This window comes from Eucyclogobius newberryi, unplaced genomic scaffold, assembly GCF_026437365.1.
Source record: "Eucyclogobius newberryi isolate DKJ021-1_F unplaced genomic scaffold, fEucNew1.0.hap1 SCAF_16, whole genome shotgun sequence".
Lineage (NCBI taxonomy): Eukaryota > Metazoa > Chordata > Actinopteri > Gobiiformes > Gobiidae > Eucyclogobius > Eucyclogobius newberryi.
Genome location: NW_027315790.1, coordinates 17,676,401 through 17,691,403, shown reverse-complemented (window position 1 = coordinate 17,691,403; position 15,003 = coordinate 17,676,401). Strand labels below are relative to the sequence as shown.

The following is a 15,003-nucleotide window of genomic DNA, read 5'->3' as shown; positions in this document are numbered from 1 at the left end:
CATACAAATCACAACATGGAAAAGTGTGCATGCAGCAGTGTTATGGGACATGTAAGCGCCCTGGCAATGTTTCTGCATGTGTAAAGATCATCGAAGTTTATGGTGAAGGTGCTTTTTATGTAGCGTCCTCAGGAAACATTTCAGAAACCAAGTTTATCTGAGTTAGCCAAGCCAACATGGCTGCGCCCGGCATTTGGACACATTTAACATCCGCCAGTTAAACTATTGATACTCCTTTATTATAGTGTGTGCTATTTCTCCTTTCGTTGCTCTCTGCTGACCGCCCTGTGAACCTGCTCCTGTGCTGAGCCTCTGTTGTTAGAAATGTTCTGTTCTGCTAACGTTGCCAGCATCTACACAGAACTTATGTTTAAAAAAAGAAGAAATTAACTCTCAAACAATGTTTTATAAACCGTTGATGCAATAACAATATCCGGGTTGATAAATGAATTTAACGTATCCACATTTTGGCGTTTGAAACGTTTTGTTTATCAAAAACAGATGACTACAACTGAATCTTTTTCTACAATGGAACACTCCTGGCCCAATGAGGAATCTTCTTTTTTTTAATTTAGCATTTTAGAATGACAAATCTAAAAATATTGAGGGTAACGTTTTTTGTTTCACATTTTGCCACTATCTTTTTTTCACAAACTCAAAACGTCTGAAATATAATGATGAACCATAACATAATACCCACTTAAAAACTGAGCAAATCTCCTTGTTGGCATGACAAACCCTAAACCATCTGCTGGTTTTTGGAGGATCTGGCGCCAAGATGTTAGCTGCAGATCTGCTAAAGCCTGGATATAACATGTTGGTCTCTGGTGGCTTGGATGTGTTTACAGAGCAGATCTCCCGCTCTGCTGCAGCTCGCTCCTGATGACTCGGAGAGGCTGGTTTCATGTTCAGTTTAGGATATTCACATAGAGTCATGTTTTATTTATACATGAAATAATCAAACATAATACATCAAATAAACTGGTTTATTATAGGTAGTTTAAGCTTTATAACTATATTGTAGAAAAAAGATTCAGTTGTATCATCTGAACTTTGGTTTAGAGAAAAACAAGACGTCTCGACTCTCATCCAAGAATCATTCTCAATCTGCAGATTTGGTCTAAGAACTCAAATATTTATTCTACTCTCTGTAAACCCTGTCCATCAGTGATGAGGGAGCGGCAGCCAGCTAATAAGAGGATTTCTATGGCCATTAGAGAGCTGTTAGGGGAACAAAGAGGATTATTTTCAGGTGAAACTGTGAACAGGGCAGGCTTACTCGCCCGGTGTGCAAGACTTACTCGAAGTAAGTCCTGCACAGATGTTTAGCCCTTGAGTTCTTGGACCATGACTTGGATGAGAGTCGAAACATCTTGTTTTTCACAAACCGTGTCCAGGTGACTACAACTGAAGCTTATTTCTACAATAGAAAACTCCTGGATGAAGGAGGGATTATGCCGACTTGTTTCTTTATAACTATTATAACTGATCATATAACCAATTTGTTATATGATTTGATTCTAATGTGGTTGCATTGGAGGGATCCTCTATGATTATGTGGGTTTCCTTGTGTAGAAATGGGGGGAAAAGTGTAATATTTTTTGTTTAGTTTATGTCTGATCTAGTAGAATAAATTAATTTGAATTGCACAATCTTTTCTTCATAAGTGTATAAGTTGTTCTAACAACATCAAATTACATAATCTATTTACGGGCAGTGCAAGTTTATTTGTATCGTGCAATTCGTACACAAAGTGATTCAAAGTGCTTTACAAAAAAGAGAAAGATGCGTTAAAAAAAGAAAAATAAATAATTATAATAAAATTGAAAGAGAAAAATAAACAGTTTTGACTCTAAGTTTGAACATTATCAGAGTAAAGGCCTTTCTCACCTCCTCAGGAAGACTGTATTTTTCCAAATTAAATTTTACTTTTCTTCTAACAAGACAGTGGTATACAAGTTAATTTACCTGACATGTAAGTCAGAGGTGATATTGTGACGTGTCTTTTATCAGATGTTATTCTCGGTAAAAGCTTTTGCTTGTACAACACTCTCTTGTCAGAAGAAATGTAACATTTGAAGACTGTTCCAGATTTTAGCTGCATCAAACTGAAACGCAGATGTTTAGCCCTGACTCTGGCACTAGCAGGAGGCCGGTCCCTGAGGTCTGAGATGTACTTTGGTGCTAGGCCATAGAGAGACTTGTATACAGGCAAAGCTGCTTTAGAGTCTATTATCTGAGCCACAGGAGCCAGTGCAGAGATTTACAGGATTAATGTGATGATACTTCCTGGTTCTAGTCAGGACCCGAGCAGCAGCGTTCTGGATGTACAGCTCGTTTGGAGAGGCCAGTGAGCAGGGCGTTACAGTAGTCCAATCGCATTGATAAGACTTTCCGAGTCTGCGGTTCACGATATATTTGATTCCATTTTTTAGATGGTAAAAAGCTGCTGATGTTATTGATTTGATGTAAGCTAAATCATCTTTCCGTATATTTCAAAAGTTACCATTAAAACATCTGCCGGCTGACATGATTGTAAAGCTGTCAAAACAACACTTTGGGGGGAAACGCAGATCACAGGGCATTTCTGTTCCTCAGCGCTAGGACACCAAACGTTACACATCTCTGCCAGCGAGAGAGCACAAGCGTTCTGTAATCATTTCCCCAACTTAATCATAGCCTTGCCCTGTAGTGTGTGGCAGCCTGTGTGCAGCGCGGGCCCGGCCCACCACACCATCCCCAGGGCGGCTCCTCTGCGGCTCTCCCAGTGGCAAGGGCCCGGAGAGTTGGGGCGCATTGCCAGGGGAGCCGTGCCTTTTCTTTTCCAGCTGGGCGCAGTCATACAAGCAGTAGACGAGGGGGGAGAAAAAAAAGACAAAAATATCTTGAAAGTTTGCCTCTATAATTGGCCTGTGTGGCTTGGAGCAGCAGCAGAACAGTAGAAGTCACCTCGTCCCCCCAGTGAAATCCTACACTCTCCCAACGTTCAAAGTTCCTCCTCCTCCGTCCACACATCCACACGGCTCGGAAGCTCACCTCACTTTTAGGATCAACACCGAACACTGGATTGCAAAACAGGATTATATTTGATTTTCACTGCAATTTTGGAGTTTTTTTTTTAAATTTTGGATCTCTTCTGGATTACTGTAATTTTGTGTTAACAATGCTGCTTAGGTGCTGATTGACGGAATTACTCCTGGAGGCTGAAAATACAACCTCCAGGTTTTAGAAATCAGGTAAGAATTCCAAATCTACAAAACACACTTAATCTACTCAAGATAAAACATGTATATTTGCACATTTAGGAAACAAATAGCAGCCTATTACTATTTGTCCTGTCTTGTTCTGTTTTCCACATTCTGGCTCTGACAAACGAGGAGCTTCTGTTAGAGACATCAGCATCTTAGTCCCAGGTCTACCATTGAGACCGGATGTGGAACCAGGCCAGGTGATGCAGACCCGCAGATTGTAAGGGATTTTTGGCCCTGGATGCTGACAGAGAAAAGACAGCTTGATTATAGCTTTGCCTCAGATGTTCTGTAGCAACTGTTTAAATCAGAAAAGTATAAAAATCTGGGCAAAAACATGGCTGGTTTTCGTTACAAAGCCTAAAGTGTAGAGTGCAAAGCCAATGAGCAAAGCAGCTAATGAAGATGAGTTGTTAGTGAAATTGTTGCACTATGTCATGGTTCTGCTTGATTGTTTTGCCTAGTTGTTCCACAGTATGACGTGGAACAAAAAGTGACAAGTCTGATCCATGGAGAGGCAAAACCCCTCACAATAAGAATGCCTGTATTGAAAGATGTTTTTAAAAACAAAACAAAATGCAAGATACATTTAATGCCATTATACATGCATTTGTGTTGCTTAAAACCCACAATTAGAGTCAACGTAATGAAAAATAGCTAATTTTCCTAACTCACCAGTCACTAAATGAAATCACACGACACTCTCACTGTCTGGAAGAGGAAAGTGAAACTGATTTAACAGATAAAATGTAGACACAAGAAAACAGAGGTAGTGTAGGGATATCATAAGTGCCTAAAATACAGAACTGTTTGCATATTGTACACTCTTGGGGATTTTTAAGTGTATGTTTCATGTAGTTTAATTACTTTACCAACACTATATTATTCATGATAAACGAGATAATATTAAAGTTGGATATGCTCTTGTTTATGAAACTTATTGTGTAATATCAGAGTTCATGGGGACATGAAGCCTGAATGAACCTGTTGTCATAGGGCTGTGCTATTAGTCATGTTTTTTGTGCAATTAAAGTCATTGGGCTCGTGTTCCTACGCGGTTCATTTACAGTCAATGAGCAGAAATAGTCCAGTAGGAGTGAGATAAAGAAACTTGTGCCTGGAAGAGAAATGCACACTGTATAATGAAGTCTCTATATTTCACACAGTGCAGTAGGAGATGTGGGTCAGGTCAGGGTTAGGGTGTAATGTGCCTCAACAGTCCGGAAGCATTTCCAAGAAAGTCTGAGTTAGTCTGGTCATTAACACCAAATACAGCAATAAAACCTTTACAAAATGTTTCTCCCTCCTCTTCACACCAATTCACGATAACAGGTTGCTGGAAATTATACATATTATATGTATTTCATAACACCGTTTTTCACTTTTTGATCATCAGAAGCTTTGGAGTAGCTTGGAGTAGTAGCCTGGATTCCATTGCGGAACAAATTTATAAGAAACCATAAAACCAAATAGCAAAGCCCCCTGCACTGTATTGAAGAGAATGACATGTGAGAACAATGTGTGATTATTGCTTTTCCTGCAGTAGCACGGCTCAGAGTTTCCTTTACCTCCCTCTCTAACCCCCCGCATCCAAACGCCTTCAGTCAGGATGAGCCATGTTATGGCTGCAGTCAGCCACACACAGCATCACAACCACCAGTGTACAGAGAGAGCAGAAATAGGCTTGTGTTTAGATGACAGCTTTCACTTAATGCCACCCAGACTCATAGATGAGCTTGGAGAAGCAACAAGCAGGTGGTGCTGCATCAGCAAACCCTGTGTGCGCTGGAGGTGGAGAAAGTACTTTGGCAGCAGGATGCAGCCATTGTCAATGCGACCGCTGTTTTCTGGAGAGACAATTGGCTTGTCTCTGCGCAGAGCTGTGTATTTTAAACCAAGGTTTCAATTATGACATCCTGAGTATGCAACAGTTTTCCCACAAAAACAAAGAAAATGTGGAAAAGACATTGTGCACCAGAGGGAATGAAACTACACAGGAAACTTTTTATATTTAACAAGTCAGATGCAACTTCAGCTGTCGTGTGGAAAACCCAAATGCCATTTTACTACTTTTAATCTCCAGACACTCTCACTCACTTCTACTTTCAAGTCTCGAAGCAACAAAGTAAAAGTTGACATTTGCCCTATACCACCACATGGCAGCTTAGTTAAGATCTTGTTTTGTACAGCTGTCCAAAATGCCTGTTCTGTCCATTCAGGGCATGGATTGTTGACGTTTCCACTGACCTTTCCACAGACGGGACAGCTTGATGCTTGTAATAGGCTAAACAAAGCAGACCTGAAACCAAGGCCGCGATGGAATTACGACTGGGACTCAGGATCAGCCTGGTTTTGGTTGTCCTGGCCTTGACCCTGTCCGGTGAGACGGTACAAGCACAGAGAGCAGGTAAGAGCATTTATACAACATCTGTATATTAATAAGTGGAGTTTGCAGGCGTGGAGTTACAGCAAGGATCAGACGCTCCTGTTGCTGCGCGCGCGGTTTCCATGTCTACGGATCGATTCTATAAACTCGATAGGGTTTTGTTAGCTTCAACCTGCCGTAAACCGGCCCCAGTGGCCAGTCCATTGTACTGCAAAAAGCATTTTTCCCATAAAGCGCAATAACTGCTGGTGAACGGCTGACAGGGCATTTCACAAAAGTTTTTTCAGGTCATTAACTTTTTTCCTGGTTCTAAATACTTCAGCTTTTGAATCTTTAGTTTTCACTCACTCTGCTCCACTCTAGCAGCTCCACAGCACATTCACACCAGCAACAACAAACCTGCCTTTGTTAGCTCTGTTCGCTCTTGTGTTGTCTCTAGTTCTCTACAGAAGTTATCAAAGTGAGGGGGTGATTAGGAGCACATTTAGTGCCTCAGCAGTGTGTCTTTCCAAAGGCGTTCACTGAGTGGCTGTGCTTTGAATTTGCATAAAGTTGACTTCAGTTCAACTCTACAGCTCTCCGGTCACCTGGATCGCACCGCTGTGAGCGGCTCTTTCAAGTCGCCCATGTCCCTGCTGGTGTGAGTGCACTCTGATTGGTCAGCGCTTCCTGCACGGGCTCGTGTGGACGGAGAGCACTAATGCGCATGCACCCTGAACGTAGCTGCTAAAGGCTAACCACAACTGGCAACACTGCTAATGAGCGTTGCCATTGACTTTAGATGGCGGCCATCTTGCTCCCTGGGGGCCCACAGAATGATAGGGCCAATCACCAAGCCGCTTTTCTCAATATTTTTTAGTGACTTCACACCATAGTTATCTTTAATTATTTACACTTCAATTTAAAAACATTTAATCAATACCCAACTTTTAACATTTTGTTGTAATTTCAGCTGCAATATCATATGACAATCGTCTCATGTCAGGATTAGTAAAGACGTTTCAATATTCATTTATTAAGCCCTCCAGGATCTCTCGGCCCCGGGGCCCACTGATACCTTAAGATGGCTCTGCCAACTGGAACAGGTGTGAGAAGTTCTGTTTCGTTCACAGCCGTTTAGCTTTTTATGTTTCCCTATAAAGCTGTCTGCTGAAACACTCAATCAGCCATTCTCAAACTTTATATTCCTGCTGCCAACCTTTTTCATATGAAGATCCCCCTTATAATTCAACCTTTTAAAGTAATAATGCCAGTAGGGTTTATAGCCAGTCAAAATAGTCCAGTAGTTTAAACAAATTTGATTTCAAACTCAATGTTTTGTACTTGTTGTGCGAAAAGCCTTTGGGGGGCCTTAGGGGGGCCCCCTGTTGTGCCTCTCTCTTTGGGAACTACTGCACAAAACTAGAGCCCTATACTTTGTGATCAGAAACTGGTAAATGGAAATAAATACACACATAGCCTGTGTATGTATTTATCTGTTACATGGCCCTTGTCATTCCAAGTGGACTAAAACAAGTAGTAGTAATGAAGTGTTTTTAGGAAAATCCTTTTTAGGAGGAATTCTTAACCAACTCTCTGAAACCTTATAACCTTAATTAAATCTCTTTTCTTTCCCAGGTTGTAAAAACGTTCACTATGACTTGGCGTTCATCCTGGACACCTCATCCAGTGTGGGAAAGGAGAACTTTGAAAAGATCCGGCAGTGGGTGGCCAACCTGGTGGAGTCTTTCGATGTGGGACCAGATAAAACCCGTGTGGCCGTAGTACGTTATAGTGACCGGCCGACCGTAGAGTTTAACCTGGGCAGATACAGGAGCCTGGAGGAGGTGAAAAGGGCCTCCCGGAACATACGTTACCTGGGGGGGAATACAATGACAGGGGACGCTATAAGCTACACCACCACAAACATTTTCACCGAGCGAAATGGAGCCCGACCCAAAGCCCGCGGCATCCAGAAAGTCGCCATCCTTCTCACAGATGGCCGGAGCCAGGATTATGTTCTGGAGCCCTCCAAGGCAGCGTTGAGAGCTGGAATCAGGATGTTCGCCGTGGGCATCGGGGAAGCGCTTAAAGAGGAGCTGGAGGAGATCGCAGCTGAGCCCAAAAATGCACACGTTTTCCATGTGACTGACTTCAACGCCATCGACAAGATCAGGGGCAGGCTGAGGAAGAGGCTGTGCGAAAGTAAGTTGTATTTTTCTCTTGCTGTAGAGAAATAGTTCTACATGTAGATTTATATTTCATAGGTGCACGGGCTGCATCCTGTTATAAAGCATGCTGGGCTCGCACTTTCCACTCACAGTTTGGAGTTTTTATTTTCTTCCATTTAGCATTTGGTTCCAAGGTCATAGTGTAAACCCGGCCTGAAATATGAACTGTTACACGAATACAAGAATTCTATGCATTTCAAAACAGCTATTAGATATAAGTCAGGGCAATATGTTCTTTTGTCAAGGGTTATTCGGTCGAAACAATTCATTTTTTGTCAGAAAGGAGTATTTGTTTAGTTTTGTCCAGTAGCCTTCTTCAGATGTTGTAGTAACGTGTCTGACACAAGGCCTGACCTGTTGCTCCAGCAGCATTGAAACATGAGTCAAATGTAAAGGAAAGATTTCCCAATGTGGACAAATAATACCTTACCTGACGCTTCAGCTGAAATTTCCGCAGCGGCAACTTAACTGTATGTACTGCCTGAAAGTGGTGCAGCTAAATGATTAACATATAATAAAAAAAATCAAGTTTATTGAGTCATTTAACCTGGTTAGAAAGATGTTTTCTCATCATCTGTTCACAGAATGTTGTATTTTGATTTATTCATGCATTTTTTAGTAATCCTATGTTGAAAATTCCTGTTTTCACCTACCCCCTATCCCCGCCCACATCCCTTTGTGATCATATGAAAAATGAAGACTGAATGACACATTCTAACGTTAGCGTTCTAAAATGTCATGTAGCAACCTTTCAAAAATAAAAACACATAAGTGACAATCTTCTGCTTGTTACAGTGATATGTCACTATAAAGAGGTGGAGCTTATGCAGTTCTGCAGTTCCAAACAGGAAGTCAATGGACCTGTTTCTATCACAAAGCCATTATAGAACAATTTACTGTAAAGAAAATATCGACTCATTTTATAGTTTAATACTAAATCCTTGGTACAAAGCATAAATTCGAATTCCACTGTAAGGAAACAGGAGAAATCACGCACAGGGGCATTTTTAGCTTTTTTAAAACCTGCATTTAATAAACTAAAGACTCTTATTTTAACCTTTAACCACACGTTGAGGAAAGACCCTGACCACCAAACCCCGCCCCGACCGCAGAGAGGCCTGCACTTGCGCAGAGGCTGTGGCGACTTCCCTTTGATGGTTTGACGGAGTATAAAGGGGGGGGGGATGCAGAGAGTCGCTCGTAAATGACAGCATTCTAACCATGACATTTCTGTGGTGAGGCTGCCTTAAAGCTGCCGCTCCGATGGAGAGGTGTTTAATACTGGGAAGCCGCTCTGAATCAACCTCAACGTTTTTTTCCGCTAACAATTGCTTTCAATAGAACGTAAGTCTAGGACCAACAGTAGCTAAATGCATTTACAGCAGCAAAGCGTGACTCACAGACTGCTGTAGTTTGTTCAGTAGCAGTGTGGAATAAGAATGAGAGTGGCTTCACAGAGATGATGGATGCTTTGGGCTCGAGCGCTTGAAATTCCGACCTAAAATTAGCCAACAAGAAAGGAAAAGATGCCACGATTCCTTACCGCAAACTGTAAATACTGAAATGACATGATTGCACGGTTTAGAGTACACAGAAGATGCAAAACTGTCAATCTTTTAAACCAGACACTAAACAATCATGTTTGAGAGTGTCGTGGATGTGAAGGCTGCTTTAACCTCTCTATGACACAGCAGGTTATTGCATTGCTTACACGAGGAAAGAAATCTTATAATCTTAGGAAACATATTTTAAATAAACTTACATTCATTTAGTTTCTTCTGCAGACATGGTTTAATTTGTTAGCAACAAATGGATAAGTGGTTAACAGCTATAGTAGATAAGCATAGATATTTATTTTATTATGTCAGACAGAAAATAACCAAGAACAAAATTAAAAGTACTGCACTCACTGCCCATTTTTTAACTGAACTGAAAAGTTGATCTTTTCTTTATGGTTTGACACCAGCTGAATTTCCAGCCTTTATTCCTTTACGGTGACTTTCATTTCTGCCTAAAGCTTTTGAGTTCAAGTAGGTTTTAAGCAAATAAAAATATTCCTTACAGAGTTATAGATAGATGGGATAGATGTGAGATCTTTAATAGTATATTTCACACAGATTTTGCATACATACATTATGTATTAGTGATAAAAATAGAAAACACTGCTTAAGGGGTTAATGCACATGTCATTTCTTCTTCTCTGATTAGTGATAGATAATTGAACAAACAAAGAGTAGTTTTAATCCTATGTTGTGGGAGTTATTTTACGCTATACTGCAATAAAACTCAAAGTGTCTTCAGAATACAGTAGTGTGCAATGGAAAACCTTTTTAATGCAGGTATTCTGTTACGAAACACATTTTATTCCAACACTGATCATTTTCCCTCATACTTTTTTTTACCCTTATTGTATCAAAAATATAACACTAGAACGTTTAAGAGTTCCCTTGTGTAATCTCTAAGTATATAAGTGGTCAGTGGAACTGGCTCACATAGCTACGCAAGTTATTTTCACCCAGAAAATTACAGCTCTAATGTTACGAGTGGGTCTGAAGCAGCCGTCCCAATGTCCATGTTGGAACTTTTCACCTTTTAATCTGCAAGGTTAAAATAGCTTAAAGTAACTGGTTATTTATTTAGCTCCGTATTAGATCATGTGTGGTCTTGCCTGTTCTGGACATTGCACACTTGACCTGCTGTGACCAGGAATGTTACTGACCTCTCTCAGCTCTTTTGAGTTTAAACTTTAAAGTTAAGAGAGGAAATCTCCTTGTCTAATTGTAAGGCACAAGTGTTATTTTGATAATCCAAGTGAGATACATCTTTCCGTATGCAGCCTTTTTACATTGGTCCCTTTTTAACTCCCAGCTGGATTCCTAAATTATAGCTTGAGGGCCACAAGTGCAGGGAGTATGGCTATGCAGCATGCAAGCAAGTCCTTAGGGTTACAGCCTTTAAAAAGAATGACGCACTCGCCTTCACATACTGAATAGCAATTTAAGGTAAAGTGGCTCATTTTATAAACAACACAAGCCAAGCAATCAGACTGGGAGCTTCTATTATCACTTTGCACAAGGTTTACAGGTAACAGTTGAGGACCCAGACAAACATTTAAATGTAGCGCAGCTTTACAGCTCCAGCAGGTTAAATGGTTTGTGCACATGTCATTTTCAGTTTAATGGCAGACCTCATAGGACTACATCTGTCCAAAGTTAAAGCAGACAGTTTGACCTTGCTGCATTTTATCCCTTCTGCAAAGTCACGGGGGACATTCAGTGGTCAGGGGATCCAGGCAGGACATGATTTAAGAGGATGAGGTGGGACATATATAGAAACATTTATAATATTGCAATTGTTGTTTGGATATCGAGTGTATTGTCTATAAAAAGAACTGTTAAAAAGCAAATTTCTCCTGATGAATTGCCATGTCATTATCGTCCCCTATAGAGGAACACTCAGAAATATTCAAACCGATTTGAGTCTTGAATTTGTGTCAAATTTAAATCAGCGTATACAAGGTTGGACTCTCACTAAGGACAAACTACTTCTAATATGCTATCAATATTGTTCCCTTATTAAACATGTTTATTTTAAGTAAATACCGCACAGTTTTATGAGCCACAGGGTTCAAAGAGTGGAAAAAAATAGTGACTTATAGTCCAAAAAGTATGAAAATACATAATTTAAAAACTAAAAAAAAACAAACCGATCAGTGCAAAGAAGCATCAAGGCCAACTGACTTTGCTGTAATATTTCATCTGCTTGGTGACTACGTCAGCTACAAAATGTGTCTAAAAAACCCATCATGAAACCTTCTCAGCAAACTCTATTTAGCTTATATGACCGGGGAACTAAAACAGACAGATAATATTTTTTATCATTTCTGGCTAGCTACATAATGTAAATACAGTCAAGCTAACGACTAGCATGATTGACGCAAATATTGAACATAACTCAAATGACAAGGATAAATTACTTACTAGTCAATATGACAGGTTAGACTACACATTTCACTAAAACATAGTGAACACATTTGTATTTACTAAATATTTTTGCCTACTTGTCCCCAGTTTGAACATTTTTGTAACGTTTATAATTGTACTTCCTTTTTGGACATGGGCAGCAAATATGACATGGGTAATTCCACAACTGTCACCTAGCAACCACACTGTAAACAACAGCCAAAATCCATATAAAGTATACAATAGGTATGATTTGACAAACAATAATACCATATAACACCTTTAATTTGTTGGATTATTGTTCAGACTGTCTGAAAAGTGTAAATTATCTTTGTATTTCCAACGTCACGTCAGCATTTGATGACATCACAGAGCGATTCCGTTTTAGAACTCGGCTCTATTTCCTGTCATTTTAAACTTTCATGGTTTAAAAATTCTTCACAAACTGCAACTTAACGGATGTAAAACAATAATAAATATTTACCACAGGTTCTATCCTACCAAACTAAATCACAGTTAGAAAAACAAGAGAACCTGTCATATGGACTTTCATGTTTTCCCTTACGGTTAAAAACCAGTCGAGATGGCAACGACCAAAATTGGGGCTTAAGCGTTGACTGATGTCACTGTGGCTAAAGAGGTTACCCATAAACAATGTTCTAACCTCATCTATCCTATTTTTATTTATGATTACTGCAGCAGCAAAACAGTTTATCTAAAACACAAGCATAAGAATGTGTTCGGTATCTTCTAAACTCTCCTCGTCCAATCCTAATGTTTACAGAAAAGCTACATTCTGTTAGGAAAAATAGAAAATACAAGTTCTGCAGCAGATACAAACCTAGACTGGAGGTGTTGGCTTTCTCACTGTCATCACGGGGACTAAAATATGTGTGTGTGAAATATTAGACTGTTACTACTGCCACACACGGACAGTCAGCACCTCATTTGCCCACACAGCTCGGGCTCAAGCTCTGCCACGTCCTCCTACAGTCTCACACCCTTTTCATTCGCTTTCAACAAACCCACTGTCGCATTATAGAATTTATACATTCAAATCATTTTTTTTTGTATTCTCTATAGCAAGTTTGATAGTGGCTCAGTTTTGACCCTCTAAACATTTATTCAACTAAATAAAGGTACTCTCTTATCTTTTTATTGTTTATTTATTGTGAAATAGAGTTTTGGCCGCGTGGATGCTGGGTAATTTCCTAGTATGATGTCATCAATTACAAACAAGAAGTACAATAATAGAGCTAAAGAAATTGCTATTCTGGGATAAAATGTGTCTAATTTTTAGCTAAAATTAAAATATGTGTAACTTAACTGCGTGTTAGGTCAAAGAATCATCCACTTTAATGTTAGGCCATCGTGACTATGGTTAAGGTTTGGATCAGTCTCCAGGAAATGAATGTAAGTCAGTGTAATCCCCCTAAGCATGGATAAACCCCAGACCATTTTTTCTCCAGTGAATTGGCCCATATTATCCTTGTTTCCCCTTCAAAGTTTATATCCTTTATACCATAATAACCTGAGTAACCATTGTTCAAGTGTAAAACAAACCTGTTGTTCTGAGATTATGGTTGAGACTGTAACTTTAAAACATCTGATAAATGCAGGTTTTTTGAATGATTCGCCCGGTCTGTCTGTTTAAATATGTGGCCCTCAAACAAAAAGGTCAGGACCCCTACAATAAATTGTACTTTTTTTTTTAGAGCTAAATAAATCAATCAATCATTAAAAATAAATAAAAAGCCAGAAAATCCCACTCAACCCTTTTCTAAATAATATTTAGAGTACTACTACTACTTCTATTATTAAGAATAATAATAAAAAACAATTAGATAGAAGAACTGTGATAAATTAATAGAAGAATGAAACACTTAAGGGTGTTTTAGTATCTATAATTAGTCACAGAATTTACTCATTACTATCTACAGCTACGATTAGTGCAAAAGGTATTATTCATTTAAGTCAATAAATAGTATTGGTCATGACCGGCTTGTAAATTCATGTTGCTATAATTATTAATGAACAAATATCATTGATATTTGTGCAATTGAGTAGTTGGTATGAAGTTTTTTGCTAAAACTATAGAAATGTGTACGTTTTGTGATTGTTTTGATGAGTAACCATCTAAAATCTCATCTGATAGCGTCATTCAAAATGGAACGTTGAGAATTAAAACATGTTTAAGACAGTAATCATATGAGAAACGGTTTGTTATCACAACATTGTCCCATTTTGCTCAGATTCACATGTGTATAGTGTGTATAGTGTGTACTGTGTGTATAGTGTATATAGTGTGTATAGTGTGTATAGTGTGTACTGTGTGTATAGTGTATATAGTGTGTATAGTGTGTATCGTGTGTATAGTGTGTACTGTGTGTATAGTGTGTATAGTGTGTACTGTGTGTATGGTGTGTATAGTGTGTATAGTGTGTATCGTGTGTACTGTGTGTACAGTGTGTATAGTGTGTATTGTGTGTATAGTGTGTACTGTGTGTATCGTGTGTATAGTGTGTACTGTGTGTATAGTGTGTATAGTGTGTACTGTGTGTATGGTGTGTATAGTGTGTACAGTGTGTATCGTGTGTATAGTGTGTATAGTGTGTATAGTGTGTATAGTGTGTACTGTGTGTATAGTGTGTATAGTGTGTATAGTGTGTACTGTGTGTATAGTGTGTATAGTGTGTATTGTGTGTACTGTGTGTATAGTGTGTATAGTGTGTATAGTGTGTATAGTGTGTACTGTGTGTATTGTGTGTATAGTGTGTACTGTGTGTATTGTGTGTATAGTGTGTATAGTGTGTACTGTGTGTATAGTGTGTATAGTGTGTATAGTGTGTATAGTGTGTATAGTGTGTACTGTGTGTATTGTGTGTATAGTGTGTACTGTGTGTATTGTGTGTATAGTGTGTACTGTGTGTATAGTGTGTATAGTGTGTATAGTGTGTACTGTGTGTATTGTGTGTATAGTGTGTACTGTGTGTATTGTGTGTATAGTGTGTACTGTGTGTATAGTGTGTATAGTGTGTATAGTGTGTACTGTGTGTATTGTGTGTATAGTGTGTACTGTGTGTATAGTGTGTATAGTGTGTATAGTGTGTACTGTGTGTATTGTGTGTATAGTGTGTACTGTGTGTATTGTGTGTATAGTGTGTATTGTGTCGGTGGCATGGTGCCTTACTCCACCA

General features: G+C 39.3%; 1 protein-coding gene across 1 annotated transcript in view; it reads left to right on the top strand.

Annotated features, from left to right (window-relative positions):
• The first annotated feature begins 2,851 nt into the window (after positions 1-2,851).
• Positions 2,852-15,003, top strand: part of col22a1 (collagen, type XXII, alpha 1) — a 70,904-nt gene continuing 58,752 nt past the window's right edge. The window contains exons 1-3 of the mRNA XM_072447753.1: positions 2,852-3,236; positions 5,506-5,655; positions 7,252-7,818. Coding sequence (XP_072303854.1) covers positions 5,565-5,655; positions 7,252-7,818 — 658 coding nt within the window. The 5' untranslated portion in view covers positions 2,852-3,236; positions 5,506-5,564. The remainder of the gene's footprint in view (positions 3,237-5,505; positions 5,656-7,251; positions 7,819-15,003) is intronic.